Below are 15,438 nucleotides of genomic sequence, written 5' to 3' on the forward strand. Positions count from 1 at the left end.
TGCCTGAGAAGACCAGGCAAATGTTTGGTTGGCCCACATCGTGGTACCGCCTTTCTGATGTTTAGTATTGGGGCTTGGAAGACACCAAATTTGGGGTCAAATGGGGCATATCATATAATGCAAATTTTATACATCACATTTTTTTCCATCCCTTAAAAAGCTAACGTCTTTTATCTTTATGACTCAGACAAAAAGGACATTTCCTTTTAAGATAATAGTGGCAATTCTAGAGGAAACTTTACAGTGCTCTTTATGGGAAGAGGACGATTTTCCCTCACCTGTGAAAATAAATGGTTTGTCCCATATTGAGTAATCCCTATATTTGCCCTTAGTAATCACCAGGCACAGACCACTCAATTATAGGGGAACCTCTTGAAACAGTGGGAGGGAGACAGTTGTCAACCTAAACCGTTGCGGGAGGTCCAGTGCTAATTCTCCCTGCTTGGTGCCAATACCGTACATCGTGAAACTTTCATGGTAGTTTTATGTTAGGTAGGAGTAAAAGTAAGGTTTTCACTGTCTTAAAATTTGTTGGGCAGTAGTCATGCAAGAAAAAATGTCCACAGATTTGCAGTGAAGTCATCACAAAAAAATTATAAAAGATAAAACTAACACAAAAGTTTCATAATTTACAGTATGCTACTGGGTTTACCCCTCAGTTTGTCTCCATGAATTACTAGTAAATTTAATACTGTAGCCATATTTTGCTTGCTATTCAAAGATATAACGTTAAGCATGCTATATACCTCTATTGCCACTGCAAGCTTTGATGATATCTAAATGCATGCTACAAGGTTTGTTTGTTTGTCCTTTGGAGAAAGTCTATGTACATTTTGAATAATGTATTGGTCTCTGTGGATGGGTTTCCTTGTATGTTTGCTGTTACAATACACAGATACCTCAGTCCTAAAGGGTCCACAAGATCATGCCTAACCACAGTACAGTTGTACAAATAAACATGCACCATATGTGAAAACACCTCTGTCTACTATACCTATATACAGCCAAGCCAAGAAGAAGAAGAAGACTATACCTATCCACAAGCATCTGCTTGAACATTTTAACACTTAATCTACACAGTTATTTCCAACCTCATACAGTGATACAGTGATGTGCACATGTCCTACTGTAACAAATGTATCTGTTTTGACACAGTAATGCTATCTAGTTATCCATCTTCCCTGGTAAACTCAACTTACTTGTCAGTTTGCTGATACTGATAGTACAAGTTGGATACTTCTGCCCACAGACAAGACAAAATCACTGATATTCACATGGTTCGTTCATGATAAGAGGCAGTGCTATATATACACACAAAAAACAGATGGAACAGATGGTGTATATAATTTCCAATGATATATTTTGTGTATGTTATCCTAATCCATACAAGATCCAGAGACCAAAATGCTGCATGTTAATGAGACCTCTTTGAGAATATCAATTCTGGACCATGATCTACAAGCCAGCCTGATTTATCCGCTATGAGGTCATCAAGAATCTAGACTATTTCTATCACCACTTGGGGAAAATGGGCCATGGGGGATTCTCTTGTCAGTGTATTGGTCCCAAATCTAGGTTGGCATATGACAGATATAAACTACATACATGCCACAAGGCTTTCCTGTCAGGTCACTAACTGCTGAACTTACATATGTAAGCATTCTGTAGTCATAACTGTTCCGACAGCTTATGAAGGACAAGAAAATAACTTTTGAGGGGCATAATAAAAAGACATGGTTTCCACCCTACTGGTACTGTGTTGTGAACATGCTGAGTTTGAAACAGGCATTGTGGAGGGGAAATCCCCACAGACACATGACAGATGTGACTATAGCCTGGAGGGAGGGAAGTGTGGGCAGGTGTCAGCAGGTGCCACTTCAGCACTACTGGGTCATTAGTGGGTGGAGGTGCTATTACTGTAAAATGTACATGTCGCCCTGAAAGGCACAAACTAACAGCAGTACAGTGGGCAACATTCCTAGGGTTTGTGGATGGTCTTCAGGTTCTTCTACTTGTGCTTAAATGGCAACAGCTTGGGAATAAAGTTAAGCCTCTTTGACTTTGAACCATACAGTTTAAAGTCAAAATCTTACTTTGTTGGTACATTTGCATATTCACATATACATGTATACAGAACTTTCAAAATATCAAATCAAGCCAAACTACTGATCTGTCATACATTGCAAAAGTTAAACTGATTCTGGATGAAGCCCAAGTCAAGCATACCTTTGTTCTAAATTATTCATGTACATTCAGGAAACAAACAACAATTTTCATCTCCCGACAGACCATTTATGCACCATAATTGGTCTAGAAACAGATGGGGGTGCTTCAGAAAGCCTATATTCATGCGATGGTAGAGTATACAATATGACAGCTCCAATGATATGCATTCAAATCCTGTAATTATGTGCCTTTCTTTGACATGACTGTTGTTGTGTGGATGTGTCAGTAATTGTGTAAAGCAAGAATCCCTTTCAAGTTTCAGCAGATGTGAGTGCATGACCTATGACCTTACATTCCAGGACCAAAGAAATGCCCCTGTGCACTCTGACCTGACCTGACACAAAATGTATGTGTGACCTTTGATGTGACTTCTCCATATAATCATATTTATGTGACCTCTGACCTGAAAGTGGAGGATGATGGTCCAAATGAGGCCGAGGGTCAGCTTGGGGTTGCCATCTGCGATGTCGATGTTCCTGATGTTCACCAGTTTGATCTACAAAGTATGAATCTCCAGTCAGATTCTTAACACCTAACATCAAATGTAAAAAGCTCTATCTAAAAGGCCTTTGATTCCTTGAAATCATACTTTATGAAGTCTTTCTTCACATCTGGAAACTTGACAGCATTATATACGGCTATAAAATCTGCCGGAAAGGAACAAATTTCATAAACTTCACTGCAAAACAAAAGTAAAAAGATTATACATTAGTCAGCCAAAATATGATTGTGATGTGATAGATGGATGTTTTCAGGAGTTTTTTTATTTGTATAAGACATGGTTACTCACATGCTTATACTTGAGGAAGTCCAGTGCTATTTGACAGTTCTGTAGTCGGTGGAAACGCATGTGGCCTTTTTCTCTGGGCTAGGAGGGAAAAATCAAGTGTTAAAATTACAAATTACAGTCGTTCCATTATAATATATCCAGAGTGGGCAATCAACAACATCCTCTTTCATTCCATCTTACAAGCTACATACACATGTACATTGTCATGCACTGCAATCTACTATATATAAAAGCTGCATTTTTCTTTTCATGAAAAACGCTCCCCTTGACATCAGAGATAGAGATAAAAGACAATCACATCACTTCAGCAGTACATTGTTATTAAATGTCGCCTTGTAAATACTAAATACACACTAAATCTGCTACATGCAAGAAGCTACAAAATCTTATTAGTCTGGAGGCTCTGAACTTTGTTCACAAGAGTAAAGCTACAACAGCGCCCCCTACCAGAGTCTCTCCTGACAGCACCTCCAGGAGAGAGATGAGGTTGTGGCCATCCCGCAGGTCCATGTACAAGTCTTCCACATGCCTCCGCACCTACACAAACAAATGTACAAACCATCAGTTAGTACAGGTCTACTTAAGTCCTTTTCCAAGACATGAAAACAGGACATCCAACCGACAATCCAACAAAAAATTTGGCCTACAGAATGAACTCATATTTGCAGCACACTTCACTTTCAGACCAATACTAAAATCTAAAGCTATACTATACTATAGCATAGTTGCAAAATAACAGCACTATAACTGCAAAAGCTTATCATTGCAGGTCTGAGTCATTACACACAAAAATAGCATTTAAACTACATTGCACAATAGAGCAGTGTTGTATGCATTTCTAGCACACATTTTTAAGCCATTCACAATAATCTGCAGTTTTTAAAAGACATACAAAGACAAGTAAAACAATAAGACAATGTCTGTTGTAAGCAAAGAAAGTATGAAAGTAAAAGTGCTTGACCGCGAGACGAGGGGAGGCTCGCGGCCAGGTTCGTCTGACGAACAAATCGCCGGAGCGAATGGAGGCGCCACGCCTCTGATGGGGGCAACATGGCGGGGCATTACAGGGTTAGACAGAGAAGAGAAGAAAGTAAGGACAGGAGAAGGAATAGAAGTACAGAGAAGTAGAGAGAATAGCAGAAAAGATGTCTGAATTGGTGCAGTTAAAGAAAATACTGTACCTTCTGTCAGAAAGTCAAATGAAACAAATTAAACTATACAAATAACATACTTTGGGTGTTCAAGATGTTTTTTTCGTAAATGATTACAAACATTTTTGTAGGATTGCAGTGATGTTTTGATTTTAGAAAACAAAATGTATTTTTGGTAGTCAAAATCTTAACACATTGTACCTTGTTTTGATTCTGAGTTATAGAACAAAGACATCTTTTCTACATAAAAAGTAAAAAGATGGACTGAGACAAAATGAAAGTAAAAGATCCACAGAAAAGGAAGCAGTAGGGAGAGAACCTACACGTACGTGTATATGTACTTATACCAGAGGCAATACCACTGCTTTCCTTATAATAATAAATGGTTTTTATTGTCCAAACAGTACCCGTGCAGTCGCAGCCTTTATACGGCTGAATTGATGCAGGGTATCACAATAATCAATACAAATCACAACAATTACAACAATCAAATAATACACATGATACACATGTTTGTTCCACAATTATTTTTGTGGAACTGTCGCAAGGGTCTGTGATCATATCATCTTCAGACTTACAACAAGAACCTTGTAAGTGTTACTTTGATAGAAATTTTACTGGAAAGCAGTGGTTGCCCCTGGTAACCAAGATAGAAGAGGTAATTTAAAAGGTAAAGGTGACAAAAAAGGTGGTTATTGAGAAATAACATACCTCTCTTCTCCAGTGCTGCATCAGAGGGAGTAACAGAGAAGGGAGTTAATCAGGTTAATCAGACTGGAATCATTGTTAATCATGACAGAGATTCATCATTCATATAGAAAATTGGATGAGTCAATTGTTATCAAAGTTTGAAGGACAGAATTGTAGAGAGATATTTAGAAGAAATAGCATCACTAACATCAATTCCAATTCCTGTCACAGCACTAGCCTAAAACAAAGATGTTACTGCCCCCCTTCAACACTTAGACCTTTGTCAGTTTGTGTCAGATTGTGATTATGAATAATTTTTTCTAATGATAGTGTTGAGCATATCAACATACTTTTCCCATAAGATGTGAATAATGCACCGGCTATATCAAAACATTTTACACCTATAATAAAAAGCCTATCTTAAAGTGTTGGTTAGGTAGGACAATAAAAAACACCTCCCTGCAACATTAGCAAACACTGACCCCAGCTCAGGTCAACCTAACATAAGTCTCAATTTCAATACAGGTTTATTTCTGGATGTATTTTCATCAGAATAATCAATACTGCCTCACAATATTGCTTTGTGGTCAGCAGAAGTAAAGCCATGATGCTTGACTTAATAGCAGGGCTTGAGTAGGGAAAACTTGTAAGTTGTACATGAAAGAGCCATCCATCAAAGCATACAAAGCAAAGAATGTTGAAAAGTGGATAGATTATGTGCTTTCATGATTGTGAATAATGGCTTCTAGTTATACACGTAAGTCATTGGTCATATATCTGAGGGACATCTGGGGATGGCATCCATTCATACCTTATAGAGGCCCCAAATGTTTCTATCCTATATCTAACAGTTACTATACATGTAGGTCCCTGAAACGGCACATGTATATCTGCGTACAAATTAATAATAAAATCATATACAAATGTACCAATGCATCTATCTACATAATAAAAGTAACCCATCATGTGTAAAAAGTGATATGTAAGCGTTATTTGATGTGACCACGCCCATGTTAAGCACACACCCACATGTAGGTTCCACCAGGTGTGTTATATCTTGTGAACATTGACTTAGACCTCCACACAAAGGCTGACCTACATGTGTAAACATGACCCTGATTATGTAACAAGCTAATAAATTGAACTGCTTTCCTGTTGCTTTGATATTTTAGGAAGCACTCTGGCCAATTTTAGGGAAACAACTAACTTTCATAGCATGCTATACAGTGTAAGAAACTGACAGATTATAAAGAAGTATGGATACATTTGTATCAGCAATAAAGGCTACTACATGTGGTAAGGACCACAGACAAGTTATAGAACAGATATTCTTCTAGATTTGAAGTTTGTACCATCTGGTGTAGGATATTGATAAGATGTCTGAAATTTAGGCTTATTCCCCCTAAAGCATTTCTTTGCATGCTTCTATTCTAATGGTCCTTGTAATGTATATGAGGCACATATCCTGGTAACCAATAGACAGGAATGCAGGTCAAGACCTTTAGGAGTCAACACCTTAAAAATCAATATTGACTCTCCTTAGGGCTAAATGTCACCAAGATAGTTTCATCAGATTGGGAGGCGAAAACAAATAACAGTCTTTAGTAAGAATGAAGCAAAAATGAATCAGTAAAACACACTGTTTTGACTTATTAGTAAAGTACCACAGTTTCAGAAGAGTTACAATGTACAACTAAATCTACACGAGGGTAATTCATTCAGCTTATAAAATAGCTTCTACTGCTGCAGTACAGTACCATTGCAAGGGGCTCAGATCAACAGCTGATGAATATTATAGAATAAGACCTATCTTACCCATTTGTTGAAGAGGCAAGGCAGCAGATAGTAAGAGTGATGCACCAGTTTGTATTTCCCTCGTAGCACAACAGGTGTCCACACCATCTTCCACATGCAGCTCTCACGGCTTTTCACTTTCTTCTAACAACTTTCACTTCTCCTGAAGGTACCTTTTCTTAAAGTTTTAAGACTCATGAAGGCTTGAACAGTTTGCATTTTCCATACGTTTTCAGTAGAGAAGCACTTAGCCTGTCAATAGACAGTGATTTATCCCATAAATAAAACTGTCAAGATGTTCTAGTCTAGTCTAAACAATGTCCGACTCCAAGTAATCACAACAAGAAAAGCTTGTTTCCAAGTCTGCATCAAAAAATAGTAGTATTGGTCCAGCAGTTGACATTCCCAAATCCACTAGTCAATCTGCTATCTTCAGGTAACAATAATATCCACAGATGTACCACTTAGAGGGACAAACACATGCATGGGCCCCACAGTACAGCCTTGTGCAGTAAACCCGGCCCCACATTTGTGACAAATGTTTGCTCAGTTCCAGCATAATGGTGACATATGGCAGTGAAGGGTGTACTACTAACATGTGGGGAGGGGTGTCTGCAGGGGAAATGTGAACCAGGCATGAAACCTAGACTTCCAGACAGACAAGGAACTAACAAAGGTCCCTCCCGCCCACTCATATCACTAAACAGATGATAGGCCATAGATTATGTTCCATCCTCCTGCTATCAGCATTACATACATCTTGTGCCTACCCTACTCCATTCCACAGGCATCTAAGGTACAAGTACACATATCCGACACAACAAGAGCTCCGTCATTAGCTTCAGTTATATCAACTGGCATCTGTAAATTATTCATTCAGTCAACAGAGAATGGCAATGGCACTTCTTCGTTGGAGAAGATTTCGTATAACAACTAGAGAAGACTGCGTGAACCAACGGTTGTGAACGTACGTAGCACGACACTGGTAATGATGCACATAATCTTCACATCGCCATGATCAAACATGGGATGGGGCCAACAGGTTATCATTGCTGACAGCAACTGCAGATGTTACGGTTGTATCTGGTCTTCAGAGTTGATCTTCTGAATCCAGTCCTATTGAGCCATCAGTCTTGAAGGTGTTCTCTGTTCCTGGACAGAAGACGTTTTCTTCCACACATCCACCTAAAAGTGACCCTCACCTGCTATGGCCCCCACCCTCTCAAGGACAACCTTAACTGATGACCATGATCCTGTCGCCATGACGATGCCCAATACATGGATCCTCATCCAACGCACCCCAGGAATTCACAACCATGTTACGTAACAGTACGACCCAGAGAAAGAATTCCCAGAGAAGCAGTTGTTTCCAAGCGGTGTATGGAGAAATATTATATCCTATAAACGTCTGGTGAGCCGAGCTATAACAGTGTTTACTGGGCTCCAGGGATGGAGGGCCAATACCCCACGCTCAAATTTCTGCCTTCTGCACTCAATAATCTAATAACCTGATAGGAAGGTATATGTAGCTGATGACGTTTGGAAAAAGAACTTCTGATAAAATTTGTCTTATTGCAATATTGTAACTTGAATATTTCATTTCAACTGAAACCGACCTGTTTTTGGTTACAGTTAATCATCTACGACACATGTTATATATACACACACTATACTCCGTGTACAGAATAAACATGTTTTTGAATCCTGCTGACGCAAATCTCAATTTAACACTCCTATGATTTCTAGGACTCATTCCAAGAAAACACTTAAGTTTTACGTCTCTGACAATAATCAGTGTTTGCACTGAAAAGCTTCCAGCGTGGACCATTACCCTGCTTTGTCACACATGGGAGGGTTTAATAAGAGGAGAGCCGAGTGATAGAAGATCAATTATGCCTGCTGAATGCTGATAAGGGAGATTTGTATGAAAGCAATACAGGCCGCTTCAGGCTAATGTTGGACATAATGTTCTAACTTATACATTATGTCCTTATAAAAAATTATGTATTACAAATCAAGACTGAAAACCATCCTTGGGGATTTTTTACTCCTATAAAACGAAGCTGCCTTCTCCTCAATGGTATGAGTCATCTATCATATCCTCTCCATACTTCCCATATCCAAGATATTATCAACATGACCCAGATTTCACAGGAGGGAAGCTCACTGGAGGAGTCAAGACAGGAACGCTGAGGAAATCTTGCAAATTCTCACACCAACACTATGTAATAATAGCATACATCATTTTGATAATTTACTTACAGAATGTCTGACAATTAGGGGAAAGCACAAGAGATTGTCCAGTGCCCACCCTTCACAAATTCACACTGGAATGAACGAATCCAAATAACTGCAGTATGACATTCCTTCACAAGGGGTCTCTTTTTTCAGTACCTGCTTACACCAAAAACCCAGTCCACAGTACAATATAATTTATGCGGTTTTCAAGTGTTTTGCACATCTTGTACAATCACACAACCTGACCAACTATAAAAACACACTCAACTTGAACTACAGTACCAGGATTAGAAAATCCAATTAGTTTTAAAATCTGCCAGAAAGTAAAAGAGAGGACATAATTACTTACACATAGATATTTTAACCTACACCAACAAATTCCTAGGCTATTGGCAGTAACAAAGTCATCAGCATGTTCTGTAATCAGACACAGAAACGTGTGGACTTAACAAGTGTGCAGCAGCCCCACCTATTTGCCCACAAACATTACTGCAGGCATGCCAATATCCCTTCTGTTTGCCCAGACAAACACAGACAGCCATCAGCCTTTCAAAGCCTGTTTCCAACAGGTTAACCAACCTAATGATGATAGATTGTACAAAAAAAACTGGGGCATAGTTCAACTTCTCAACACTGGATTGAAACATCTCAGTTCTATTGCTACAGTTCAAACATGCCATAACACTTTATGATAGAATTTAGGACAAGGAGGTTTCCAGACAACTCAGCTATATGTACACAGTTTACTGCTCTATCTGTGATTAAAAGTTTCATATTACACTGAGGGCAAAAGGTTAACTGTTGGTAATCATGTGTTGTCACCCAGGTGTGGAAGAATGACAGTGAGATAAGTCTGATGTTTTACAGGTGATATCTGTTGACACCTGTTTTTACAGGTGATCACAAATGTGAAAAGACTTGTTTACAATAATTTACCAATAACCAAAATGTATTTGGCACCAAGAATGTTACCTTAGCAAAGAGAAATTTGACTGCTGCCCTCCCCAGCTCCATTAGTGCAAAAATGGTATTGAATATGTATATCACATGTACGTCAAACCCACCCAGACCAATCTAGGAAATTATAGCCATAGTCTATATAGATTTCCATTTTGGCAGGCATGTCCAAAATCTGCCAAACAACAAAACCTAGTCCTCCTGCATACAGATTTGCCAGGCACAACTATTTGTAGCACATGTACTCATAATTCAGGTCTGTTCTCAAGTACAGGAAAACAACAACTGACAAACATTTAACAGATGACAACTCTTGTATACTCTACTATTTGAGTGTGCTTTTTCTCAAAATTCCTGTAATGTTACCTCATGGGACAAGGAGGATTCAACAAAAACCTGATACGGATATGTCATGCCACTTTGAAGTACAGCAGAGTGGAAAGCCTGACACCCCTGCTCACTGTCCTAGTGTTTGTTCTGAGGTGTAATGTAACCACACATCCCCACCCAGGTACATGCCTTAACATAATGGAGTTCAGTTTCACAACAAGGCTTCGCCATCAAACCAGTCCGGTCCATTTCTGCGGGTAAAAAAGGTGCCGTCATGGTCAGTAGTGATGAAAGATACCACAAATTTCTCTTGATGGGAGTGCAGACAAGCAAGCTGTTTTGGTACAGGTGTATGTCAGTAGACATATGACCAATATGCTTCCAATGATATCATACTGAGCCCAAAAGACTACATATTGCAAGCATTCTATGACTGAGGTATAAGATGAGTTTATTTTGCAACTTTCACTTCAGAAAATATTCATGCATTTTTTTACTTTCCTGAAAGACAGGTGTCAACAATGTATTTGTGATATTCTAGGTACATTTATACATGTATCTAACCTAGATATCTGTCTGACATGTAAAAGAAATTGTACTATCAAGCATAATAGGAACATATCAACAGGTGGCTCTGTCAGCAGACACCATTTGACCTTTGACCCATCAACTGAAACCCATTTATAGGTACATATATTATGAACACAAAACATAAATGCTACATAGAGTGCCTATATAAGATACTTTTAATGTGTGAGGAACAGCTGACTTAACACATTTATGCCAATTTCAACAAAAGTCATGTACAAGGTTCAGCATAATGGCTGTACTGCAAACATACTCCTGTGACAATGTGTGAGGAGTCTGGCTTTTGTCCAACACCCATTTTCCAAGCCTCTTAGACACTTTCCACTTCAAACAGTCTAAAGTCTAGCAGCATTTGTTGCCAGACTGAGCCATCAGTTCCTCCAGTATAAGTTACACTAATCACCACTTTTTACTGAATGGACTGATCCAAAAATCTGATAACCCTGACCTAAACAGCAAAGACCCGAGAGTGATGCCATTTTAACCATGGGGGTGTTAGAGAATAGACACCAATATAAATGGAAGTGAACTTGTGTACATTGACTTTGACTTGTGTACATTGAACTTGACATAGTTTAACAGTGCGTCATTTTTATTTAGGGCAGGTGCACTGTTCTTTAAGAGTCTACTGTACACACTTCTCTCAGCGGTGTCAAAGGCTCCATTCACAGCCATTGTCAACACAGACCACACACTGCTTAATGCAAAATCAACATACTTTGTACTGGTAGCAGCTCTCCTGCCAGAAATTTGGAACCAGGTCAGAATGTATGGAAAAGCTCACCCATAGATAACCAGGTTTCCCAAACACACTGCCAAGTGACTTTAACAAAATATAATGTCTAAGCTGAACCTGGAACAGTGAAGTAGTGTCTTCTCACACCACCGTGATTTGGAATTAGGCAGCTTCGTAAAATAAAACAAACTGCAAGCAAAATTTGTTGCCATGGCAAAAGCAGAGCACTCCTTTCTGCTTGGTGCTCTATATGCAGAAGGTAGGTACTGAACTCAGTTAAATGGTGGGAAAGGCAAATACAGCATCACAATACTGAATAGTCATCTGTCTACAAGTAATTGGATACAATATGCATCATCATTTTTCATACCAACATTTTCATCATCCTAAAAAATGCAGACTACTCTGTTTCTTTTCTGTGCCAAATTATTGGCCTTTGCATGATCAGTCCAGTGGCAGCCATTTTGAATATTTTATTCAAAGTGAAGGTCAGGCAATGACCCATCTTGGGCCATACGCATATAGAATGTAGACTTATTTTTAGTGGGTCCAAAAACTGGAACCTCCATGTCTCCACCATTCAATAAATCACTGGAACCCTGGCAGAGGCAGCAAGTTTGAAATATTTGACATTGGATCTATTTTCAATGCTGTGTGTCCTGATGACAAGTCGCGTCAAGGACAGGTCTTTTGCCATCCTATTCCTGAGAATTGAAAGGAACTACATCATATGTCAAAAATTGCTCAGACATAATTTCTTTCTAAATCCATAAAAATGCATAGCTATTGGTAGGCCAGAGCTGAATAACATGACAGTCAACATGTTTATGTCACAGAAGGTAGAACTGCAACTCAATTATTCCAAAACATGCCTATTCCCCTTTAAGGAGGAAATGTGACACTTCTGAATTTTTTGTCTCCTCTAACTGCTGACCTACATTTTACCATACCTCTTCAAGTGGAGGTAAAAATTGGAGACATCAGCCATTGTAGTTGTTCTCACCTGTATCTAAACAGGCAGATCAGGTGACAGCTTGTTTGTTTGCCTACCTTCTCCAAGACAAGAAAAACAGAAAAATCCTTGTTTCAAATCCAAACAATTGAGGTACAACAAATTGTTGGGTTGAAAGTAAAACATCTAATATTACTTTGCCTGTTTGCACTGGGTCTGAAATAATGAAATCACTTAGTCTACATGTAATTCCCAGGAGCTACGATTTTTGTGGCACTGGCAGTAGGAGCTGAAACCCTGTTTTGTCACAGTTGACTTTTAAGCATTTTGGTAGATGACCAATTTCAGGATTCAAGATGACATACGCTGTATAGTGAAATTGTAGATGCACTATATCCACTATATGTGTATATTGAATGGGTTAGAAAACTAGTTATGAACTGGTCAGTTTTATGCTATTTAGATTGGACTTCGATTCAAGACCCATACGAAAGGTCACAGTCTAAACTGCCTCTCCTGAATTCTTTACATAAGTGATAAGATGTCAAATCACACTGGTTTGGCCATGCAGACCGCTGATACTACAGGTTTGACCTGTCCCTGGCTTGTCCTATAGTAGACATCTGACCTTAGCTCAGACCAAACAGGAAGAAGCCATCCTATCTATTTTGAAACAAGTCACCTTCAAAGATCTTGTTTCAAACCCATGACTGCATATCCTCTCTGTCTGACAAACTGTTGCCAACTGTTCATAGCATTACTAGTCTGTACTCTCAGTCTCAGTCTGCCTGTTCCCAACCCCTGACTATCCCCTCCCCATCTCTGCTACCCCCCTCCCCACATCCACATTCCCAGCTGTCTGCCACATCTGTCATCTGCTCCTGATCAAACTAACAGCAGGAGCTTACAAATAATCATTACCAAAATTACAGGTACTCCTCCCACCGTGCTTCATTTTATGTTAGGTACCTAATGATGTTCAAACCTAACAATTCCTCAAAAATAAGGCATGTTCTACTTTTAGACTAGTAAAAGGTAAAGGTAAGTCAAGTCAAAAGGTAAAATCTGCAGAGAGGCAATGCAAAGGAGAAATGGAACTTTTATATAACAGAAAGTACATGTATATGACATTAATATCAAATAAAATATTAAGTAGGGCTATTGTCAAACTGAAATCCTGAACACATGGTATGCAATTTTATGATTCTACTTTTTTCAAAATACCTAGATTGTCTAAGCTTGACCTTCCTGCTGTGGTATTACATGTGCTGTGTATATTTAGGAAGTGGTGGGTATGTAGGATGTTCACACGGCTATAGGGATTCTCTGAACCTGAGATCTGTAGCTTCCTCAGCCCCATTGTGCAAACATCCTGTACTTTTCCCCACATACACACCAGTGAGTCTGCAACAAAAATACCTGCCTTGTACAACATCCTTCGTAATACAGTAACACCTACTACGGTAATCCATGCTACATGGTGTAAATAATAAGGAGACACGTTATATAATATTATGCATGAAGTAGATACATTGTATGTACCTTGTATCCAATCATGCAATGGTTCTACATGAAAATAGAATACTGGTAATATATGGTGGAGTGATCTACATCATGATCATATGTGCAGTTGATACACTAACATCAAGGCACTCTTCAGTAATATACTAGAACCTATATTATATAGATAGCATCAAATACCTGCCTGCATAGCATTGAATATTCACATAAATCTCTGTTAGCAATTTAAGACAAGCCAAGTGCAGATCACTGCATCAATCACAATTATCTACATGAAATGGTACAGTATGGTTATGATAAGTAGTAAGAGAATCTGGTTGGATGCTTGCAGAAAATGGTATGGTTGTATCACAATTCACTTCAACAACCTGACAGCTAGTCAACAGAATTGCCAATTAGACCTGCAGCATGAACCGATCTGTTTGCTGACAACCTCCCATCACATGCTGACAGTCTCCCATCACATGCTCATTAGGACCCTGCGCTAATTGGTATTCAGTAAATGGGCAGCCATATATAGCCGTAAACACAGAGTGGGTCAGCCTGATGGGTTTCATCATCCAAAAATTCATGGCCTATCGGGGTTCTATCAAAGCTCTGGGTGTAATTGATTTCAGGTATGGCAGAGATATCGGAAGAATGGGAGGAATACATCCGAAATGCAATCAGTCTGCTGCTAGTGATACATATTTAGAAATGACAAAAGAGGGATACGTGATGAAAATGCTCTGCTAGTATCTATCGGATTACTGGACAAGGAAATGGTGGCATGATATCTCTTCTCTTCTTTTGTCATCCTCAACTCAGGTGAAGCATGATGCTTTTTCAAGTACCCGGCACAGGTGGCTATATTATTGCACTGGGGGTGTGCTATGGCTCATGTATTTGATTTTGATATAGACATTACTAGTACTTTGACGTGTTTCCCTATGGAAAACAGACTACAGACAACAGACTACACACAAAAAGCTCATTCAAATTCCTCTTACCTACCATAGACTTTAGAGTTTGCAAATATCAAACATATGACAAGCAAAATGTAGTACATTTTGTCTATTGCATTCAACATGCATTCTGGGATAACTACTGTTATGTTACCAAAATTTCTTGAAACAGCCATATCAACTGTTGAAGATCTATGCAGTTAAGGACTTATATTGACACTGACAGTAACATGCAGTGGAAAGATTTTCACAAAATGACCTTGAGATATTTGATACATTTCCGTCATTTCTGGCCATGTCCTTGGGAAATGGCTAGCTGGGTCAGAGTTCAAACCCAAGCAATGAGAGCACAGTAACAACCTTTGTATTCCTGTCATTCCTGCTGCAGCTCAGCTGTCAAGGTCACCCTCTCTGAAGTCCCACACTCTACTCCAATTTCTAGCCTCAAGGCACAGAAATTTAGACAATCTTCAGAGAAGTGGAAAAAGAATTAGGTCGACATCAAACAACCTTTATAAGAT

At 39.0% G+C, this 15,438-nt stretch overlaps 1 protein-coding gene across 1 annotated transcript; it reads right to left on the minus strand.

Moving 5' to 3' along the window:
* Window positions 1-2,405: 2,405 nt before the first annotated feature.
* Window positions 2,406-6,759, minus strand: LOC109480674 (plectin-like). The gene is made up of 4 exons (XM_019782902.1): window positions 6,673-6,759; window positions 3,464-3,553; window positions 3,017-3,094; window positions 2,406-2,722 (listed from the first exon to the last, which is right to left on the minus strand). Exons 1-4 carry the CDS (start codon window positions 6,757-6,759, stop codon window positions 2,507-2,509), a joined length of 471 nt encoding a protein of 156 aa, XP_019638461.1. The 3' UTR covers window positions 2,406-2,506.
* Between the last annotated feature and the right edge of the window lie 8,679 nt (window positions 6,760-15,438).

Source organism: Branchiostoma belcheri, unplaced genomic scaffold (genome assembly GCF_001625305.1).
Source record: "Branchiostoma belcheri isolate BF01 breed outbred unplaced genomic scaffold, Haploidv18h27 scaffold52, whole genome shotgun sequence".
Classification (NCBI taxonomy): Eukaryota; Metazoa; Chordata; class Leptocardii; order Amphioxiformes; family Branchiostomatidae; genus Branchiostoma; species Branchiostoma belcheri.

What these genes read in the sequence shown, in the direction of transcription:
- LOC109480674 (XM_019782902.1), bottom strand. Translation starts at nt 6,759, where the DNA reads ATGGTGTGGACACCTGTTGTGCTACGAGGGAAATACAAACTGGTGCAT. An exon ending in TGCTGTCAGGAGAGACTCTG is followed by an intron (nt 3,095 to 3,463) that starts GTAGGGGGCGCT and finishes TTTCCCTCCTAG; the next exon opens with CCCAGAGAAAAAGGCCACAT. An exon ending in ACTTCCTCAAGTATAAGCAT is followed by an intron (nt 2,723 to 3,016) that starts GTGAGTAACCAT and finishes CATACTTTGTAG; the next exon opens with ATCAAACTGGTGAACATCAG.